The 20684-nt window shown below is 43.1% G+C and overlaps 1 protein-coding gene across 2 annotated transcripts in view; it reads right to left on the bottom strand.

The window, feature by feature from the left end:
- The window catches only part of cdin1 (CDAN1 interacting nuclease 1), a 59523-nt gene extending 48624 nt beyond the window's left edge, over nucleotides 1-10899 (bottom strand). Inside the window, exons 1-2 of one of the 2 annotated variants that reach the window (XM_067243645.1) lie at nucleotides 10855-10899; nucleotides 10463-10579 (exon numbers count right to left, since the gene is read on the bottom strand). In XM_067243645.1, the coding sequence (XP_067099746.1) occupies nucleotides 10463-10563 (101 nt within the window). In that variant the 5' untranslated portion in view covers nucleotides 10564-10579; nucleotides 10855-10899. Of the gene's footprint in view, nucleotides 1-10462; nucleotides 10580-10702; nucleotides 10811-10854 lie in introns of those variants that run through there. The other variant, XM_067243646.1, reaches the window with a different exon arrangement.
- Nucleotides 10900-20684: the final 9785 nt, after the last annotated feature.

A 20684-nucleotide genomic window follows, 5' to 3' on the forward strand; every position in this document is an offset into this window, starting at 1 on the left:
GGGAGCGTCGCGGTGGAGACAAAGGGAGAGGGGAGCTTCAAAGCCAGGCTTCGCCTGCCCTGTAATCTAAAAGAACATGAAAACAAGTGTGGCAAAGTTGTTCCAGATGAACACCTCCGACAAAGGATTCCTACCACTGCCATTCAGCGTGGTGGAAGGATGGGGGGGGGGGTGAGTGTGTGTGGTATGAGATGAGAGAAAATATAGGTTGTTGAGTGGATCTTTCTTTTTTCTCCTCTCTCTTTCTCAAACCATCTTTAACCCCAATCCTCCAACTCCCAGATCTCCCCCCCTCCCACCCCATACGCACACACACACACAACCTCAAAAGACTGACAGCGAAGGGTCCACTTAGGTGTTGTTATTTTGGGGACATCCAATTGCCTGATGTAGCAAAACCGCAAATGCAGCATTGTTACCTTGTAATCCAGCTAAAAGGAAGAAAAAAACGAAGGAAAAAACATTGGGGAGAAACAAAGCAAATTTGTGTGAATAATTGATGGGGTTCAATTCCATTAGCGGTGGGGAACACCGCACTCAGTGGCAAACATATTGAAATACAGTTTGTTAGCGATGAGCGAGGGACTGATGGAAGATCTCTCCTTCCATAGGGAATGAGGACTATCTGAGTATGTGTGTATGTGTATGTGCACGTGTGTGCGTAGTAAGTGTGTGTTTGAGTGAATGTGTGTGTGCCCGTGTGCGTGCGTGTTGTGTGTGTGTGTTAGAGCATTTTGCCCGTCTCACTGTCAGTGCTGGCATATGGGACGTTGTGGAACTCTGCAGCTGATGGGCTTTGAAAGAGGAAACTTTCCCTGCAGGAAGCCAGCGCTCCCAGGAGCCGGTCAAGTCCATGGGTTGCCATAAGCTACATTCATCTCCAGTCAATGTCAAACACCTGGCGGAGGATGGGGGGGGGGGGGGGGGGGGGCTTGGAGAATAGGCATCTCTGATGGGGGATTCACCGCCCCTCCTATGCCCCCCTCTCCCCCCCACCATTTGAAAAAAAATACAAAAATCTAAAGCGATGACAGGTTTTTGTCTAATTGCCTAGTACACATTTCCAGCCCACACATCAACAACTAGGCACACCTATGCTTGTGCCTGCACATACACTCACACACAAACGCTCACAGCACACACAGCTGTGCACGGTCCCTGGTGGTTTCGTGTCTCCATATACTGCTTTCAGTACATTTGATTGTTAACTTTAATGGACTTTTCTTTACAAGTCACCTGAGAATGGTATGTAAATACTGACTAGAAGCCCTGGCTTCCTCCGCGCATTGAAATATCGAGTCCATATAGGCCCGCCGCATCAATCATGCCACAGTCATGAAATAACCGTGTGACATGTAAACAAAGCCAGCAAGGAATCTCCGGCATTGATTTTTGTCTCGACTAGGACCTTATATCTTAATAAAAAGCTTTCAAGCAACTGGAATAGGTTAGTAGTTTATAATGACTAAACCCCACAAAAGCCACACTGTTAACTTCTCCAGATGTCAGCTGTAAACAGTTTTACTACTCTGGCCACGGAGCAGAGCCCCCTGCTCGACAATGCTCGTCTCTCGGGTGCTCGGCCCGTCATGTGGACGGCCGGAGACCTCGCCGACTCATTTAAGTTTTAGAAAGAGAGAGTAAACAACAACGCATGTGAGTGACAACAACAACAACGACTACAAAAAAGAAGGAAAGAAAAATAAACGGGAGAAAAAAGAAAAAGAAAGAAAAAAAAAACACCCAACGCCGTTTTGGCGTTAATTTACAATGATACGTAGGGGCTGTGGGGGCCACTGCAATTAAGCGGGCCATTAAACAGTCAACTGTCAACATGTGGACACTTAGAGGGTGGAGGGAAGAAACCCGCTTCCTTTCTACTTCAGCCTTGCACCTGAGCATTTCAACAACATTACAGGGCCTATTCTAGCTGCAACCCAGCTCCTTCCTCGGTAGAAACGGACATCTGTTAGATTTTAAATGGATTACTCTGGATAATGAGCGTGATTACTGCCTAATTGCTAAATCTTTACCCTGTTAAGTTGAAAAGGAATACAAACTGCTCTTAATATCTGTGAAAACATATCGGTTTCAAACCGAGGGGGTTAAAGAAGACATTTTGGGGCACGGCCTTTGTTTTTTCTTCTTTGTTGCTTCTGCCTGCGTTCCGCTACTTCACACGCCAGTGAAAACTCAGTGTAGCCTAGAGAAGATAGGATTCAGGAGCAAACAATGAAGATACTGTAGATATTCAGGTGCTCAATAACTCGATTCAAACCAAGGGTTGTCCAGGTTTTATAGTGTCTGTCAAGGTTTTTCGCTGCGGCCATATTGTATATAGGTCTTTCCATTGAATGGACATTAATAGTAAGTTATTGCATGTATATTCAAACTGTGCTCTCCAGGGTGCACTTTCCCTTCATGCTAAAGTATGGAGCACCAAGCTGATACGTCAAGTAGAGGTCTGATCTTTTAGTTCGCTCCACAGAAGCATCACACTCCCCCTTCCCTGCTTCATAACGCAAGACCTGTGGTGGGGGTGGTTCTATTCTGGGCTAGTGATAACCCACAAATGGATGGAAAAAGCCCTCCCATTACGGTTCTCCATTCAGCCCCAATCACATGCTGCTACGTAAATTACAACTCAATAGTGGATGTAATTCAATAAATCCCAATGCAGGTCATACTGTAAAAAGGTGTGATTGCGACTAGCTGGTATGGGATTTGTTTTGTTCTTGAAATAATAGATTATTACTTCTTGTATTCAGCAGCAGCAGCAAAAAAAAAGAAGAAAAAAAAGATATATTTGGCAAACAAATCAACAGAAGGAAAGAGAGGTGGAGGGATAGGACAAGGTAGGAACCATTGTTGTTGGTTTCATCATCTTTCCTCTCAGCTTATCTGAAGATCTGATGAGGTCCTCCTCCAGTGAGAGTCAATAACAATGCCCAAGAGTAGGAAGACCTGGCCAATGATAGCATCAGTAAACAGCCAGGCAGATGGAGCCTTGTTCTACACTTACAGACCTGCTCTATTCACAGAAGTGTAGCGTATCATTGCCTGCAATTTGCTTGGTGTGCCATTATGGGAGACAAAAGTAAAGAATGTAAATGTGCCTACACTCCTATCACACAATGTTCACATAGGCCGTACATATATTTAGCTGTATATGTTGGCTTCAATTAAATGTCATAACAATCCAGGTACAAGTACACAAGGAAATGAATGATGTTCAACAGACTCTTGTGGTCTCATTGAGAAGTTAAAGGGTCAAAAAACATGGTGACAAACACATTGACCTCTCCTTGAGGAATACTCTAAACCCTCCCTCCTGTCTGGGATCCAGGCTCGGGGAGACAGAAGGTTAGGTAACAGAAGAGCAGTTAGGGAATAATTCACTCTCCACATAATTACCCGTCCTTATAACCTAGCGCAGTACATTAATATGCATGGAACCCAAAATAGTGGAGCACCAGATTTGATTAAAACAATTAGGAGCTTCATGATGTTATGATGGTGGAATGTCTGTTCCTATGCTATAATTAACTGTAGATACATTGCGTATTGGTAGCTTGGCTCTCTATACATTGAAGCATTGCGTTGTATTGAATTATAGGCTAAATTGCTCATTAAGTCAGCACGCATAATTTGTCATACTCTATGCTGCCTGTCTATGATGCAGTGGAGAACAAACAACAAACAAAACAAAAATACATTTGAATTCATAATGCTTAAATCAAGCATATACCGTTTACATTTTTAATATGCTCTAAAAAGCCAGAACAAGATTCTTTGGGGGGGAGGGGATGTCTACAAGCTATCAATTATTTTCAAAATCTTCTTATTTACAAATAATTAATTATAAACGATAGCAGTAATTTACCTAATGAAAGCCACCTGGCTAATGGCAGGGGGATCATATGCTGCGACAGTACTTAGCGTTAGCTGGTGCTGCATGTAGAGAGCGGTGCATGTCCTCGCTCTTCAGGGCATGAAGCTAACTGAGGCATGGACAATATTCCTACTAATGACTTTCAGGAAGTTTGAGGCTGGGTAAGGAGACGTTTGAGGCTGGTTAAGGAGGCGTTTGAGGCTGGGTAAGGAGACGTTTGAGTGTGGGTAAGGAGGCGTTTGAGGCTGGGTAAGGAGACGTTTGAGGCTAGGTCAGGAGACATTTGAGTGTGGGTAAGGAGACATTTAAGGCTGGGTAAGGAGACGTTTGAGGCTGGGTCAGGAGACGTTTGAGGCTAGGTCAGGAGACGTTTGAGGCTGGGTAAGGAGACATTTAAGGCTGGGTAAGGAGACATTTAAGGCTGGGTAAGGAGACGTTTGAGGCTGGGTAAGGAGACATTTAAGGCTGGGTAAGGAGACGTTTGAGGCTGGGTAAGGAGACATTTAAGGCTGGATAAGGAGACGTTTGAGGCTGGGTAAGGAGACATTTAAGGCTGGGTAAGGAGACGTTTGAGGCTAGGTAAGGAGACGTTTGAGGCTGGGTAAGGAGACATTTAAGGCTGGGTAAGGAGACGTTTAAGGCTGGGTATGTTTCGTTGGCTGACAGTTTAAATGCAGGTCAGATTATTCTACGGTTAACTGTATTCTGTCGTTTTTTGGGGTTGGGATTATGACTTCTAGTTTTCCAAAGTGGTTCTACTCCGACTGGACCCCTTTGAAGTTGAAGAAACATGCTATGTGTGTGATAATTTGCAAATACTTGATGATGATGATCTTCTCTGTGACAAGAAGGCTTGGCAAACAAGAGACATTCTCACATTAAACTGGGACATAAAATGTATTCTATTTGCCTTGAACGAATATTTTACGAGGAAGATGTGCTAGATGTGTTTTGGTTAAATACTATATGCAAATTGACCTAATTATACATGCTGATAGGAGAGGGATAACATCTGTCTCTTCATAACGTCTAGCCTGCCATCATCAACGACAGAAAAATAAGTCTTTCGTTCTTAATGTACAGCCTTACTGGGATACATCTCTACAAGCCACACATACACAAAGCTACATCTTGTCATGTCGCTACAAACAAATACTTGTTTAATGAACAAAGATGTTTACAATTCAAGTAGGTTATCTATAACTGTCTTGCCTAATGTTAATGTGAATGAAAAATAAAATCATTACTTGTCAAACAGGCCAATTATTTCATATTATACAAGGTATATGGGCATACATACCATATGTATTATCACATCTATTTCTATGTTTATTTAGATTTTTTATTTTTATTTTTTATGTATTTATATAACATATTTCTTCTACAAAACTATTCAAATGATATAACTTCTGTGCTGCATTGTGATTGTTAACGCCTCCAGAACTCAGGCCATGAGGGCCATAAACTACAGCCAGGGCCTATGGGAGGAAGGGAGGAAGCCATCGTCAAGCAGTGGCATGGAAGGCAGGGAAGGGGGAAGGGGGGGGGGGGGGGGGGCAGAGATGGTTTGAACAGAAGCACAACAGGGCAACTCACCACCTACAACTCTCCTGACAGGGGGAAATATGACCTCCAACGCCCCCCATCTCCTCCCTTCTTGCTTAAGTCCAATCTTTACATGTGGGCCCTCAGAGGTGTCCAAGATGTCAGGGCTGTAACAGAAGCGTGGTGTAGAGCACAGCCCGCAGCACACTCACAGTCCTAATAGTGATCAAGGGTGAAAGGCAGAGCTCCTTACAACGCCGTTCGTGACGAAAACACGCAGTAGCCAATTACGGCGTGTTACTATGGTTATAGCGTGATTCTTATCTCTGCCGTCTCTGTGAACTTTCACCGAGAAATCTAAAGTGAGCTCTACAATATCCATTGTGTAGTGTGTGTTTGCGTGGGGGGGGGTGGGGGTCCTCTGGTCTGGCCAGAAAATAAATTTTGTTGACCAACTGCCGACTCCGTGAAGTGCAGCCACAGCGCTTGTACCATTCTGGGCAATTTGTTCCATTTCTATTTTGCAACTGATCCCCAGTATGCAAACGGAACCTGAGGCTAAAGACTCCAGCATAGCTGCCTAGCTGTACTGTATAGTTATAATGCCTCCATTCTGCATGTGTGTTTGTCAGAATGTGTGTGTGTCTGAGTCTAATTGTGTATTACAAAAGGTGTGTTTTCAAAAACACGGTGTGGAATTAATGTCTTATTCACATACGCTGTGTGCTGTAGGGACAACTTAGGAACCATTTGTAATCACTGCCAACACATTCTGCCAACACACGCCAGCTTCCCTGGGTCTTTCTGCCCCAGTGAGCTGGGTCTTACTGTCTCACTCTGGCTGAAGGGTGCTGAGGGTGGAGCAGTACATCCTGCTGCTGTGAGGAAGCGTATTAGTTTTGAACTTCCTAATCAAGTAATTGATCACATCAATTATTCATGGCCCTCCTCAAGCTGACATGAAGCTGTAAACTCAGCATAGACTCACCACTGACTTTCTCTCTTCCTCTCTCTCCCATCCTCCTTCCCTCTCTCTTTCTGTTACTCCCCCCTCTCTCTCTCTCCCTTCCTCCCTCCCTCCTTTCCTCCTACCTCTCCTCTGACCACGTCAACCCTTCCAGCTCTGTGATTAGCTCTTCCCGGCTGGGAGTGCTTCCATTGGCCGTGAAGGCTCTACCCACAATGCACAGCGGCTGCCAGTGTGTGTTGTGGTGGCGTGCCTGGTGAGATCCAGGAGGCGTGTGGAGGCCAGGGGAGGCTGCTGGGGACTTTGTCCCTGACTGCGGGCCCTGCACGGCAGCTTCACAGCCAGAGACGTCCCTGGCTAATGTCAGCCCCACATCCACACAGCAACACCCTGGATAACAGCACCCTGGCGCTGACTTATAGGGGTAACAATGAAACACCTACGTCGATTTAAAAAAGGGCAGGAAAAGGGGAGGGGGGGTGTAAAAGAACACTGCCATTTTTACATTTTGCGGTAAAATAATATGGGGGAAAAGGCCAGCTAAATTCAACAAAATGGTTAGATTTGCTATTCTATGCTGCTCCCCAAAATAAGTAAGAGTGAGAATACTGCAGAAGCATCAGGATGAATACTCGTATGACGTATATTAGTGTGTAAAATATAACCCTAACCCTAATAAAACTAGGCTACATTTGTAAGACTGTTGAATTGACTTCTTTGTGTAGTACTGAAAAAAAAAAACATTTCAATGTTTGGGAGAACACAGAGGTTGGTTAACAAATAATACAGATCCTGTGGATTTAACTGGCATGTAATGGAGAGATAAAACACCATAACCGCAATAAATAATCAATGAGCGAGCCCCTCTGCTCCCTCCCCAGCCGCGATATCACCATGAAAAACAAAGTGTCTGCAGCCAAGAAATCACCATATCAATGGCACATGCCATAACAACGCTGGCCCCGGAGTTCCTCCTCCAGATCACGCTAGATAAACCCCAAATAACAGAGAAATTAACAAATGCTTGACATTTGCTCAACATCCATTATTCTGACACTTCTTCAGAATTTCAAAAGGCTGAACGCATGCTTAATCAACATTCATATTCCCCCGGCGAGTCACGGGCACCATATTGCAGCCCGCCTCGCCGCTGATGAAAACGACACATTAGGGCCCGATTCAGAAGCGTTCAGGGACTCCGAGTCGGGGAGTTTGTGCAGTGTGTGTGTGTGTGTATGTGTGAGTGTAAGACACTTTTCCTTTTTAAACAAATTCCAAAATAGTAGCATCTGCCACACTATCTCTCCTCACTCCCCCTATCCTCCCACCCTTCACTCAAACTCTGGCCATATGCAGAATGAACTAAATGGTGTTTTAAAGAGGAGAATAATCATTACCTCCCAAATTCATTCATACGGTAGCAGCACACAGGGACCAGAAGTCCATGACACTGTTACTCTTTCTCTCCCTCTCCCTCTGTCTCTCTCTCTCTCTCTTGGTCTCACTGTTGCTCTGCAACTCTCTCGCCTCCTCCCTCTCTCCCTCCCTCTGGGGACAAAGAGCAGAGGGAGTGGGGTCCCTCCCGAACTGGGGGAAGCCAGGCGAGGCCTCTGAGAGCAGCAGCCAATCATTTCCAATTCTAATACAGGGCCAGAGAAAGGCCTGATGGGACTGATGTCACCCCCCCCCCCCCCCCCCCCCCCCCCCCCCAGGAGCAGGAGCAGACACAAGGCAGGGCACCCTGGCCGGACGGGAGGTGGGGGAAGAGAGAGGGAGAAGGGAGGGAGAGGGGCGGAGGGGATGGTATTTGCATGTCCCTCCATTGTGAGCAAGGGGGTGAAAAGTGACAGCACCGTGTCCAATTGTTTTCCCCCCCCTCAGAACAGCCCGGGCCCGGCAGGAGAGGCCCAGGCTGACAGATGACTCCCAACATCTGTGTTATGCAGGCGATACAGATGAGGGGGCCACGCATCTCCCTCTCTCTGTGTCTCTCTCTTTCTCTCTCTCTCTCTGTCTCTCTCTCTCTCTCTGTCTCTCTCTGTTTCTCTCTGTCTCTCTCCCTCTCTCTCCCTGTCCCTCCTTCTCTCCGCCCCCCTATCCAGGGACTTCCCCACACGAGAGAGAGACTGACAGACGTCCCGTGGAAATCACCTTAAATCAGCCCATCACAATCATTATCGTCAGGGGCTCGGGTACTCCTCCCACGGAACGCCCTATCAAAAACTATGATTGCCAATTGCTTTTCTGCTCAAACCCAGATTGAGGGGATGCAGGATATTCACCTCTGCCTAGTCTCGCATGACAAACGGACTACAAGTGTGGACAAATAATGGGGACAAAATAATAATATTATCTCTATAGAGAATTTGTACTTTGAATTTTTAGATTACAGTAAATTGATGTACTTTCACTATTTTGGAAAAAGCAGTAGTAGTGTTTTCCTACCTATTGGTCTGTTCCTACAACAGATGGTCCTCCACTCTTGTCACCAAACAGTAGGGTAGTTTACCCCCCCCCCCCCCCCATATCCCATCCCCCGTATTTCTCATAGTAGGCTAGTCCACGTGCCACCCCCCACCCCCCAATCCCCCTACACCATCTATGCTAGTCCACTCCTAGTGCCAGGTCCATGTTGGCTGATCCCCTCCTGACTGCCGCCCCCACCCACCCCCCCACCCCCCCTGCCAGCCCCAGCCTGGCCAGTATTTACGCAGGGCTCCCACACAGTCCAAATGTGTGGGGGGCAAGGGGGGGCTGACTGCCGTGCCTGGGCGCATGCTAAGAGATGATGGATGGCCTAGTCGATATGTTATGTCTTAAGAGCCCGATTTCCTGCCAGTCCAATCACTAACCCTCCAGAGCCCGGCCTCAGCTGATTGGACAAGCAGAATAATTTCGCAGGCTGTGAAAACAGTGCCGCCGTGCCTGTCTGCCCTGCCTGGTGACGAGACTCAGGGTTTTCAAGGAGCAGGGGCCTCCCTGAGAACGGTTACGGTGAAGGAAATAAAAACAATAACGCCAAGACTAAACAAGAGAGCCAGCACCGCTGGGAGGACGGGGCCATGCAGAAATATAGGAACGAAAAACCTTCAAATGTTTTCTTTTAATTATCACCCCCCAAAAATGGCTCTTGGAAGCATACCATCAGTCTGAGTTTGGGTTAAGGACATGGAACCCACATTAGGCTAGTGTGAAGGATTTTAAACAAGAACAAAAAGACGACGGTAACCTAAGGAAATATATCTAAGCAACAAATAACCAGGCAGGCAAGATTCACCGTGCACATAACATATTCTGTAAAACGCTGACGACTGAGAACAAAGGCATGTTCAAGGTAGGCAGTGTTCTCCTCGGGGAACCCTCCGGTACCTTCTCCTAGTGGTGATTAGGGCATAATGGTAGTAGGAAGCTCCAAATTCATGCAACTTTGCCAGTGACCTCTGTGGGATCAGCAGTGTCCTGGTGGCCTTGGGGGATTACATGTGTTACATTCAATAAAGAGCGTCCCCTCAGTGTCAAGGAGAAATGCAAACACCACCATTAACCCCCGCTTAGACTCCCAGGCAGGCAGGCAGGCAGTCGGCTGTATGGCGGACTAGTAGCCAACGTCTAAAACTCTAACGATAAAAGGGCAAGTTCTACAACCTTCAGGTCATCAATGACCATGAACACATATCACATGAAATTATATGAAAATAAAATGTACTGTTAAAGCCTATACACAACACAGATATGGCTGGATACCAAGGCTGGAAATGTTCAACAGTTATTTTGTTTTTATTTTACAATAAACATTGTCATATAGCCTGGCAACTTTAATGAATTTGTTTTTGTTATAAATATAACAAAAAAGTAAAACTGCTGTAAGGGTATGCGGCATGTTGACAATATAATGATTTACTGTAGGTTACATTAAAATCTCTGTATCCTTGACATCTACCTCCGTGTAACAGCAGGCAATATATATCTGTAAACTGGGAGGGATGGGACACCAACTTGGCTTATACCAATCATGTCATTGCAACAATATGATATTGAGAGGGCGGGGCAGAACTTACTTGGGAAATCTTTCTTTCAGAATCTTCATGCACTGACGTGTCGGTCTCAAATTATCAGTGCATCTTACTATTTCCTTATATTCAGCACGAGACAGCTTCATTTTTGTTCAGCCGCACCTACAACGAGTATATGCATCTCAGGTCATATGTTCAGTCTGTAGCTATGGCAACAATAAAGCTATCTGAGAAATCAGCTGTTAAACTTGATGAAAAAGGTAAATCGTCTCCTTGTTAGCTTACCAGCTAACTGGCTTTAGGGCAACGTACCACTTAAATCCGTCAATATAACAATTACGTATCACCTACAAACCCACTGTTAACAATTCCGCATCATACGAAAGAAATACGATAACATTTTACGATTGTATATGTTCGAAAAACTGAGTAATTACCATAAATACGAGGAGCATGAGTCTGACAACTTCCTGATTGGTTCCCGCGAGCAAATTGAAGCACCAGCATCATAATGAAAAACACCCCGATTGGCCAAGATTCACTAAAGTTCAGTAAAGCGGCATGTGATAGGAGCTGACGTCGGAGATCCAGCTCTGTGCCCTGATATGTTCTACAAGCCACAGGCAGGATTTGAGACGAGTAAAATAGAGACAGAATTTGAGTTTGCTTCACCTTTTAGAGTACTTGCATCAAGAAAACGCTATATTACAGTACATTTCTCAGATACAAATATGCTGAGAATAATGCAATGTGAAATTAGAACTTCAGTCATTACAATATTGTTTAATGTATGCACGTAATTGTCGTACATAACCAAATGATACAAAACACAGGTAAATCACCCAAAACACTGCACTGTTATGGGAAGAACGGAAAAGTAGTTGTTTAAATTCATAATTTTGTATTAGCATCAGCAGTCGGCCTATCAACTAAGCAAACCAGAAATGTGAGGCCTGTCTGCAAGCAGAAATAATGAAGCAAAACAAACTTTCTTTATGTAATCATCGTGGCACACTTGCTGTCTTATGCATTCTCCAGCAAAGACGTAAAAGTACTGTGGGACATCATTTATTTATGTGTTATATCTCCTTTCATTTGAACATGATAGTTTATACTCTCAGTGCCCTTGGCAAGAACACTTAAATTGAATTGTGGATAATGATAAGTAGACAACACTCTAAAGGTCTGTAAAAGGAGTGTCACTGAGCTTAGTGTATAAGTGTGTGCTTGGGGTGAATTGCCCTTCACTGAAGTGGCATATACAGAAAATAATGTATTTATGCCCTTGGCAGGAAATGTTCTCATCACACTCTAGATGTAATGACAAATGCGTACAGACTCAGGTTATAATACAAAATCATAGCTAGAGTGAGGGGATTCAGTTAAAACTACAGAATATATAATTTTCTATTTAAAAACTAAGATTATCAGACATTGCTACAAATTATTAAAGCCTTATGTATTCTCTGTTGAAAGACTAGATTAATTAGTCAAATATCCCTTTCAGATCAATCATATTTTACAATGGTCTTAAAGTCTAAAAAAGTAAGCTGTGCTAAACTGCACTGCTTTGATGAACATTAGTTTTTTCTAAACAGTTATTTACAGGACCCCAATAAGAGGGAACACTTTGTTAGACATTTCAGTGTAAATCGTATTTTATTATTGCTCTACATGCAGGACAGTAACACAGAATAACTTGATTTAAATTGAAGAAAAAAATACATTAACAAAACTCTCATTTATGGCGTCATCTTCCCGACCATAAAAAAATCCCTCCCTGAAATTCCGTTGTTGTAGCACATATCTCTAGGTTTTGCCAGCAGGACACATGAATGAACGTGATCTTCCTTTCATGCTGAACAATGCAGCCGTGAGCCAGACTCCCTATCTGACCTGTGGTGCATCGGAAAGAAAGCCCGATTGTTGCCGGGCAGTGTAGTATGATGGCTGTGATGAGCCGAGGTCCAGGCTGACGTGCACCAGCGTGGTCCTGCACTCTAAAAGGGCTCAGTGCACCGTGAGGACTTCAATGGGAAGCTGTGTACTGGGGATCGCTGGGATCAGATAAGACCTGGGCCTCAGAGGCGGTCTAGTCTGATTGGTCTAAAAGGCTGAGGTCAGGGGCGGCTGGAGCAGTTTACCCATCTAGGTATCAAAGGATCAGGGCTTCGGTGGGGAGCCGCGTGTGTCATAGGTAGAAAAGGATCAGTGTAATGTGATGGTATAAAAAGATAAAAATCAGGGAAGGGGCACGGGAAGTGTACTGTAATGGCTCCAAAGGCTGGGATCAGAGGTTGTTTGGGTGTGTGTGTGTGTGTGCCGCTTGTGTGCGTAGTGGCTATAGGGGAGCCACAGCGGGCTGCGGTGGAGGAGAGAAGCGAGGAGATGGAATGAAGAGGATGCACAGAGGAGAGGAGATGGCTCCGGAGCCAGTATGGAAACAGGGCAGGGGTACACACACACGGTGCCGTTAACCAGCTGTGAAGCCCGCTCACAGTGGGGGAGGAATTTACAAAGAAAGCCTCCCTCTGATATGCAGGAGAGGCAGCGGTAATCTCTGCTTCAGCGCTCTCCCTACACCATTGTAGTGCTAAGCACAGTACCACTAATGGCACTTTTATACCTTAATGCCTGGGATGCATTTACATTTTGCTTGCTTGCTTGCAGTGAAGGGTGAGTGGCTAAGTGGGACTGTTTGTTTGTGTGTGTGTCTCTCACAGACTAGCACAAATCCCCACAGAAAGTGCTATTGTACGTTTATTGATCTTATCAATAGACGACTGTTTAATCCCGATGACTTGCCAGGTTGTTTGCCATTTCGTTGTTGTAGTCATTTCCCTTCCACATCAGACTGTGTTTAAGGAAATTGCGCCCCCCTCCCCTCCACCACACACACACACACAAAAACACAGACACACACATTTTTCTGTGCGTCAGTGATGTTACTCACCATAGAAAGAGAGGACTTAGAGGCAGATGAACACCAGCAATGATGTCTAAAGTTTCTTCTCTTTTTTCTATATTTGTACAGTCAGTGACTTCACTATTCTCCACCACAGAATTGCTCTCCGGTCTTTAGGGAGTCTAGACTCTCAGCCCAAAAAATCACAGTTTAAAAGTGAAGCAAGCCATAACCAGGAAATGCCTGTAGTATTAGCAAGGTATCGGATTCATACGTTTGGAGAAATACAAAAAAACTGCATTCCCCCAACAGCATGACTGCCCCCTGAAAATCCCACATCCCATATTTTACATCAAGGAAGACATGACACATGTGTTACACTCCAGCTTTCAAAGCAGTTTTTTTCATTTATTTTATTATCCTTTAATGAATTTAATTAGAGGGCAAGTAATTAAAAACAATTGTGCTCAGCACCCCCATCTTTCCCTTTCTGGTTGTAAATTGCTCTAAACAACATGTGTGGTGTGAACAAATTTACTGGATTAATAGGGGATAGATAATATTTGGGGATTGTATTTCACACTAAACGGCTGCAGGAGAAAACAAAGGCAGCACCCCAGGCTCATTAATCATAGTCAACGGGCTGGCCCGGGTGCAATCTGCATGACGGAGGTGGAGGCACATGCTGCCGTCTAGGTCCAGGTTGCTGGATTCCCCCCTACACACACACACACATACACACATACACAGAGACACAAACACCCCAATTTTGCCAAAGCGCTAACGTCACGTCAATCACAGATAACACGGTGATACCCCAACTGAGGAGAGGGACGTGCTCCCCAGCCGCCCCAACTGCCCCCCCACAACTACCACCATCAGTTAGCACTAATTATACCAACATGGAAATAAAAACAACAGAAACTAATATTGCATTGATTTACTCCAAAGAGACTACCTATATTTGTAGGCTTGTATCAGTGTTTCCTTGGTTTTTACAATGGTGTGTTGCAGACTAAGTTGTGTAAAATATTAAGTAACGGAGTTTTGAAACAAGTGATTTATGGACAATATTTACTGATATATTTGGGTTTATAAAAATAAAAAAACGGACCCAATTTACTGTAGCACAATGAATAATACTACAACTTTGTTTTTTTCGATGCTCTGGGAGTAAAATATCCTTTTATCCATCAAAAACTTTAGCTCACTGCTCTGCTGTGCAGGGCCTCACTAAACCATTTTAACTGCAGATAATTGGGTTCAATCGAGATGCAGTGAGCTTCAAAATGAAGCAGATTTTCACAAAGCTCCAATCTCACCACTTGCTCCACTCTCTGAATTCTAATTATCTCATTGTGAACTTTAAAAAGAAACTGTATTTTAATAGCTTTTTAACTACATAATATGTGTGTGTGTGTGTGTGTGTGAGAGAGAGAGAGTGTAAGTGTAGTGTATTTTTTTATATGCTTTTTGTCCACCTGCTTAGGGAGGGGGGGAACATTTGCTCCACACACTAACATACACTCACTAACACTAACACAAGCATGAACTGGGATTGCATCTGGAATCCCTCCACCTAGGCTCATGTTGCGTTCTCTCTCCCCATCCCCAATATCCCGGAGGCTTTTTTCTCATTATCAAATATTGTTTGATGTCTTGACGATTAAGCGCGGTCAACAAACACGAGTCTGGATTGTTTCAAATGTAATTCTGGGGCCCACTGAGTGGCGGGCTGGTTGGTACACCCATATTGTATGCATGCTGTTTCTCATGCTCAACTGTGATAGGAGGGGACACACATTCAGAACTCTATGAATCCTCTTGGAGAATCATTATTTAAAGTCTACAATTTTTTATGGCTGTTGTAATTCACAGCATTGAGCTCTGGGTCAGTCGTAATAGAGGGTGTTTTCCATACCTGTTTAATTTAAACACATAAGAATTCAGTAAAACTATGTATTCGTTTATGAAATTGCGTAAATTACCCTAATTCTGTTCCACTGTCTTTCAGCAAAAAGATTGTTCAACAATTAAAATATGCTGTGGTCATGTGGGTCATGGGGGGAATCATGTAAGTGTTACAATAATCTTCACAGGGACAGATATCTTGCTTAAGGAACATAAGATTTATGATATAATTGACATTGTAAGCATACAAATAGGAAAACAACACTCTACTATAATGTCAGCATGTCAAAACTATATTGAATACTTGAAATATCTCTGTGTCTGAGCCTGAATAGGAGCCATTGTATCTGTCTAATGACATTATCCTCTGATATTTGGAGTGAAAGAGAAATGGCAGAAATGAACAGTACCATTGTCTGCTGTCTTATTTAAACAAATTGCAAGTGCAAAGAGAAGAAGAGAGTGAGAGAGAGCAAGAGAGAGAGAGAGCAAGAGAGAGCAAAAGAAAGATTGAGGGGTGGAAAAGAGATACAGAAAGGCAGAGAGAAAGGGTGAGAGAGAGGAAGAGAGAGCTCTGTCAATGAAAGGTTATGCTTTACCCCGTGTGTTTGCATTGTCAATAACTGGAGAAGGCTGTCAAGAAAGTGGGGAGATAAAGGTCAATAACTCTGACAAATGTGTTTGTATTTGTACACTCCTGCTGATAGCACAGCACAGTAACTCTCGGGCGTTGACTCTCACACCACCCCACAACAATAACACAAATAATACGGCGCAGAGCTCTGGAATACTCATTATTACAGCTGCAAGAGAGAGGAAACCTGAGGATGCAGTTCAAACGGCAGCCATTGTGTCACTCAAACATGTCACAGCGGAACGAAACGAGACGGAGACTTTAGAGGCGACAGCAAAGAACAAAAAGAAAGAAGATTAGGATGCTTGATTATTATGATGCTGGTCTTTTTTGATATCAGTGAATAAATATTGTGGTTAATCTTGTGTCAGTCATGGCTTTCTTGAGGAATAAAGCAAACACTTCCATGGATCAGAATCTAGTTATACAGTTCCTTTTAAAACACACAATATACAGATTTCCATACAATCAATGTTTTAGAATGTCTATGTCATAGAGCATACTGACAAATTAAAAAGTGTGATAAGAGATGTTTTTTTGTTTTTGTCATTACATGAACACTTTTTTTTATTCAAACAATGTGTGCATAAAATAGTCAACAAATAAACATATTTGATTGGATTATCTTAATTTTAGCCTCTGCTAAAGTTCCATGCTGCTTAATTAATCTTTCATGATTCTTACTGAGTTTCTTTTTTTATTGTCCATTTACTGTTTATCTGTGGTCCTGAGTGCAGCTCAGTACATTTGCAATTAACACACTTCACTAATTCATGAGGAGCATTGTGAAACTAACGAAGGCCATAACTTCAGACGTCACCCCTGAATATTGTTCTGCTTTTAATTGCTCAAGGAGGAGGAGGAACCGGAGAAGGAGGAGGAGGGGACATGTTTGGTGTATGTGCTATTTGGTTGCCATGGTGAGCCAGAAATACTAGGTCTACTTCTGACAGTTTTATCTGTGGACTGAGGTGAATGAAGGTGTCAACTCCCTATGTTAACCCTGCAACGGGACTGCACTGTTTTTAACCATTAACACACAACACAGTAAAAGCACACATGAACAGTAATCTGAATGAGTAACAGTAATCTTAGTCCAATTTATAAGAACACACATTTCTGTGTCATTTTTCCTCTCTTCAGCAATGAAATTGATGATGTATGCCATTCTTTTTTTAATGTCCAGGTAGGGCAGAAAGGTAAAGCAGAAATGTATACATATTATCAAGGTCTAAAATAAATGCATGATGTAAATGTGAAACATATAATTGCCGTAGAAAGTCTTTTATCATTGTTACTATGGTGTTGTAGTAGGAAGCTGTGATACACTGGAATGAATTGAGAAGCTTATTGTATTTTCTGGGGAATATCAGGAAGGTAAAAGGACCCCTAGATTTGCAAATGTTTCCCATTGTTATGAGCAGGTACATAATGCAGAATGTTCTTTTAGTGGGTATATTAATTCCACGGGGGAAAGAAGATCCCCTTTCGTTCTTTCTTTCTTTCTTTATCTCTCTCTCTCTCTCTCTCTCTCTCTCTCTCTCTCTCTCTCTCTCTCTCTCTCTCTCTCTCTCTCTCTCTCTCTCTCTCTCTCTCTCTCTCTCTCTCTCTCTCTCTCTCTCTCTCTCTTGTTTGTTTGGTGGACGTGGTGCTTTGAGGTTTACATTTCATGTGATTATGTAAATGCCGAGCTGTTCCTGTGCATTACGGGCCAACACATTGTCAAGATCTTTTGTAAAGCAGTCAAGTAGCTATTTCTGAATTCTTTTATTATCTGAGAGTGCAACAAAGAAAGTCTTTTGTTCACAGTTTGCCGCACACACACCACCACTAGCACCTCCGTCCGTGACTTACTACTGTCCCCTAGTGGCTGTTGACTCCCCCCCCCCCCCCCCTCTCTCTCTCTCTCTCTCTTTCTCTCTCTATCTCTCTCTCTTTCTCTCTCTCTCCTTGTCCTCCAGGTCTTTCAACAGTCCTCTTCTATTCCTTACCTGTGTCCTGCCCTTCTCTTTCTTATCATACGCAAACATTTAAAGGGCTGATTTGTTGTATTGCATGACAGAGAGCTCCAATTATGCATTGCTGTGTCCACAGCTAGCTTTGCGTTCAATGGAGGGTTTAAAGAGTGTCAACAAAAACAGGAACCTGGTGTTTTAAGGCCATTGTGAAGCCGGAGCTCATGTCAATATGGCATTGTTTCCTCAGAGTGTCTTACCGAAACCTTGCTGAGAATGTTATCAGACCTGTGGAATAGGGTGTGCTGATAATTGTGCTAAAATGTAAGTATGAGTGTTTGGACAAGCCCTCTGCAAATGTACACATGGAACGGCACTGGATGCTGTGGTCACCACTGAGCAGGTTTGACAGCAACACAGGACAATTTTTTTTTGTAAAATTCGAAATTACTTTTAGCCAGAATGTGAGATTTCTCTCCAAAACTATTCAAATCCCTCAGATCCAAAACAGCTTCCTTCTTGCATGCCTTCATTTCCCAGAACGGTGAGTTCCCCTGTCCCTTCGGCAGATCTCCCTCCACTAATAGAATGCTTTTTTACACTCACTTGTTTTCTTGTCCTGATCACTGCTTTTGCAGCCTTAATTAGTGTGATTACCTGGGCCTGTGAGTTATAAATGATGGGGTGAGAGGGTCATCCTGCCCTGGCAGCACATGGACAGCCGCGGACACACTCAACCAGTCAAGTCACTCATGTCAAATGACCAATTAAACAGGTTATAGGGGATGGCATGTCCGTCTCCAGTGCCCCAGTGCCTCCTGGGAAAGCCCTCCAACGAGGGACCTATCACTCAGACCTCCAATCACATTCATTCATTAGGTTAAGATGCCTATCAATTATTCATTAAGAAGGTAGCCTCTGGTTTAGTTGAGAAAGTAAAAAGCTTATTGTAGTAAAGGGTGATTAAGACTGGGATTTTTTATATATTTTTGAATGTTTTAAGCCTTTAAACGCAGACAAGCAAATGTGATTCAGAACTGGAATGGGAACGTCAGGTACTTTTTTTCATACATTTTAATGTGTTTAGCCTAGCTTCTCCTTTAGTACAAACCTGAAGTCTATATACATCCAAGTACTGCACATACAAGCACTTTATTACTTTATCAATATTTATATATATGCACAAATGTGTTCAGGTTTTGTAAGCGTTAAAAGAAAAAGCGGCACCTGGTTGTTTTTTGTAAACATATCAGTGTTTCATTATAGCAGTTGTCCCTCACTTTGCCCTGTGTCTGAACCCACCTCTGAACTACAAGGCTGAAGCACCCCATATCTGATTTATGTCTCTCAAAGAGCATCATCAAATCACCTTGACAACATTGTCCCTGCCACTCCACTCCCTCTCTCACTTTGTAACAATGTTGTACTCATGTCTCTCGCTCTTCTTTGCTCTCGATCTCTCTCTCTCTCTCCTTGTGGTAACACCTCCCAGATCCACACATGCACCACTCTGTAAAATCATTTTTATTGGAATGTTAAAAATCCCTCTGGGGATTTTTAGAGCAACTTTTTGAGAGGAGGTCCTGACAGTAAAGTGAGGGACTGACCAAGCCCTGCCCCACACTGAAGTGTGTATTAGACACACATTATATACACATTTTATGACCTGTCCTCTCTATTTACTTGATAGCAGTTCAAATCCAATATTTTTTACTTTACAATTATTTTTGTAAACGTGTTATTTTTAAATAATATAATAAAATTGTTGGTAGCACTACTAACATATTTTCAATTTGAAAATAGGCGATTATGTCATCTGTTAAAAACATAGTCTGCTGCATTGACTGCTTGTTCCATATTCTACCCCCAAAAAAATATGTCAGGACATTAGAGAAATACTGAGATAATTCTGTTATTATCTCAATGATTGTGATATTCAGAGTTTCAGAGATAATTGTCACTGATGTTGTCTTTGTATTCTGTTCTTATGTGAACACTGACAGCTAAATCATTTTCCCCCAGTGGGACAATACAGAAAACCTTGAACAGAGAACTCTTTACAGCTTCATTTGACAGGGATGACCTCTGACCTCAGAAGTGCTGTTCAAAGCCACAGATTGCATTCATTGGTGCTGTGAGGGATGTGTAAATATGCCAAGTAAACACATTTCTCCTTGTCTGTCTTAAGATGTTGAGTTTTGTTTGTTATCTATTCAACTTACGTAATATATCAATTATTGATACGCTACAATGTGTGTCTTTGAGTATGTGTACGTCCTTGCAATTTTGTATGTTTACATGCTTGCATTTGTGCATGTACATTCTTGCATTTGTGCATGGATGTGTGTGCAGATTAATGTGTGTGCGTGTCCTACTGTCTTTATGTTTGTGTCTGACAGTTGATGATGGAACGTCATCTTTTTATTAGATTTTTATTTACATTCCTTCTTTTTTTTATGGCGACTCAAGTCAAAGATGTCTTTTATCTCTCGGTATAAGCATGTTCCCTCCGGGTTTGAAACTTTATGTCCTTGACAGCGGCGTATCACACACACAGCAGTGAAAAAATACAGCGATCAGAACAGAACATTCCAGAACACTTCCTAGTCTCAGGGAGGGATGTGATTTGCCCGACGCTCCCATCTGATGCTTTATATAAACCAACACCTCCAGGTGTAAGAGCAATATGCAAGTGTGGCGGTGTTGTCACACCACACGTCACTGCTTCACAGGTTATAGGATTTCACTGCAAATATTGATGCACACGTGACTTCTTTCTCAAAGTCATATTCAAGAATAAATATTATGACAGCCTGACAGAATCCAGACCTTTCACGTGAACTTCACCTTTGAGCCTAAACA

The sequence above is a fragment of the Osmerus mordax genome, chromosome 9 (assembly GCF_038355195.1).
Source record: "Osmerus mordax isolate fOsmMor3 chromosome 9, fOsmMor3.pri, whole genome shotgun sequence".
Taxonomy (NCBI): Eukaryota; Metazoa; Chordata; class Actinopteri; order Osmeriformes; family Osmeridae; genus Osmerus; species Osmerus mordax.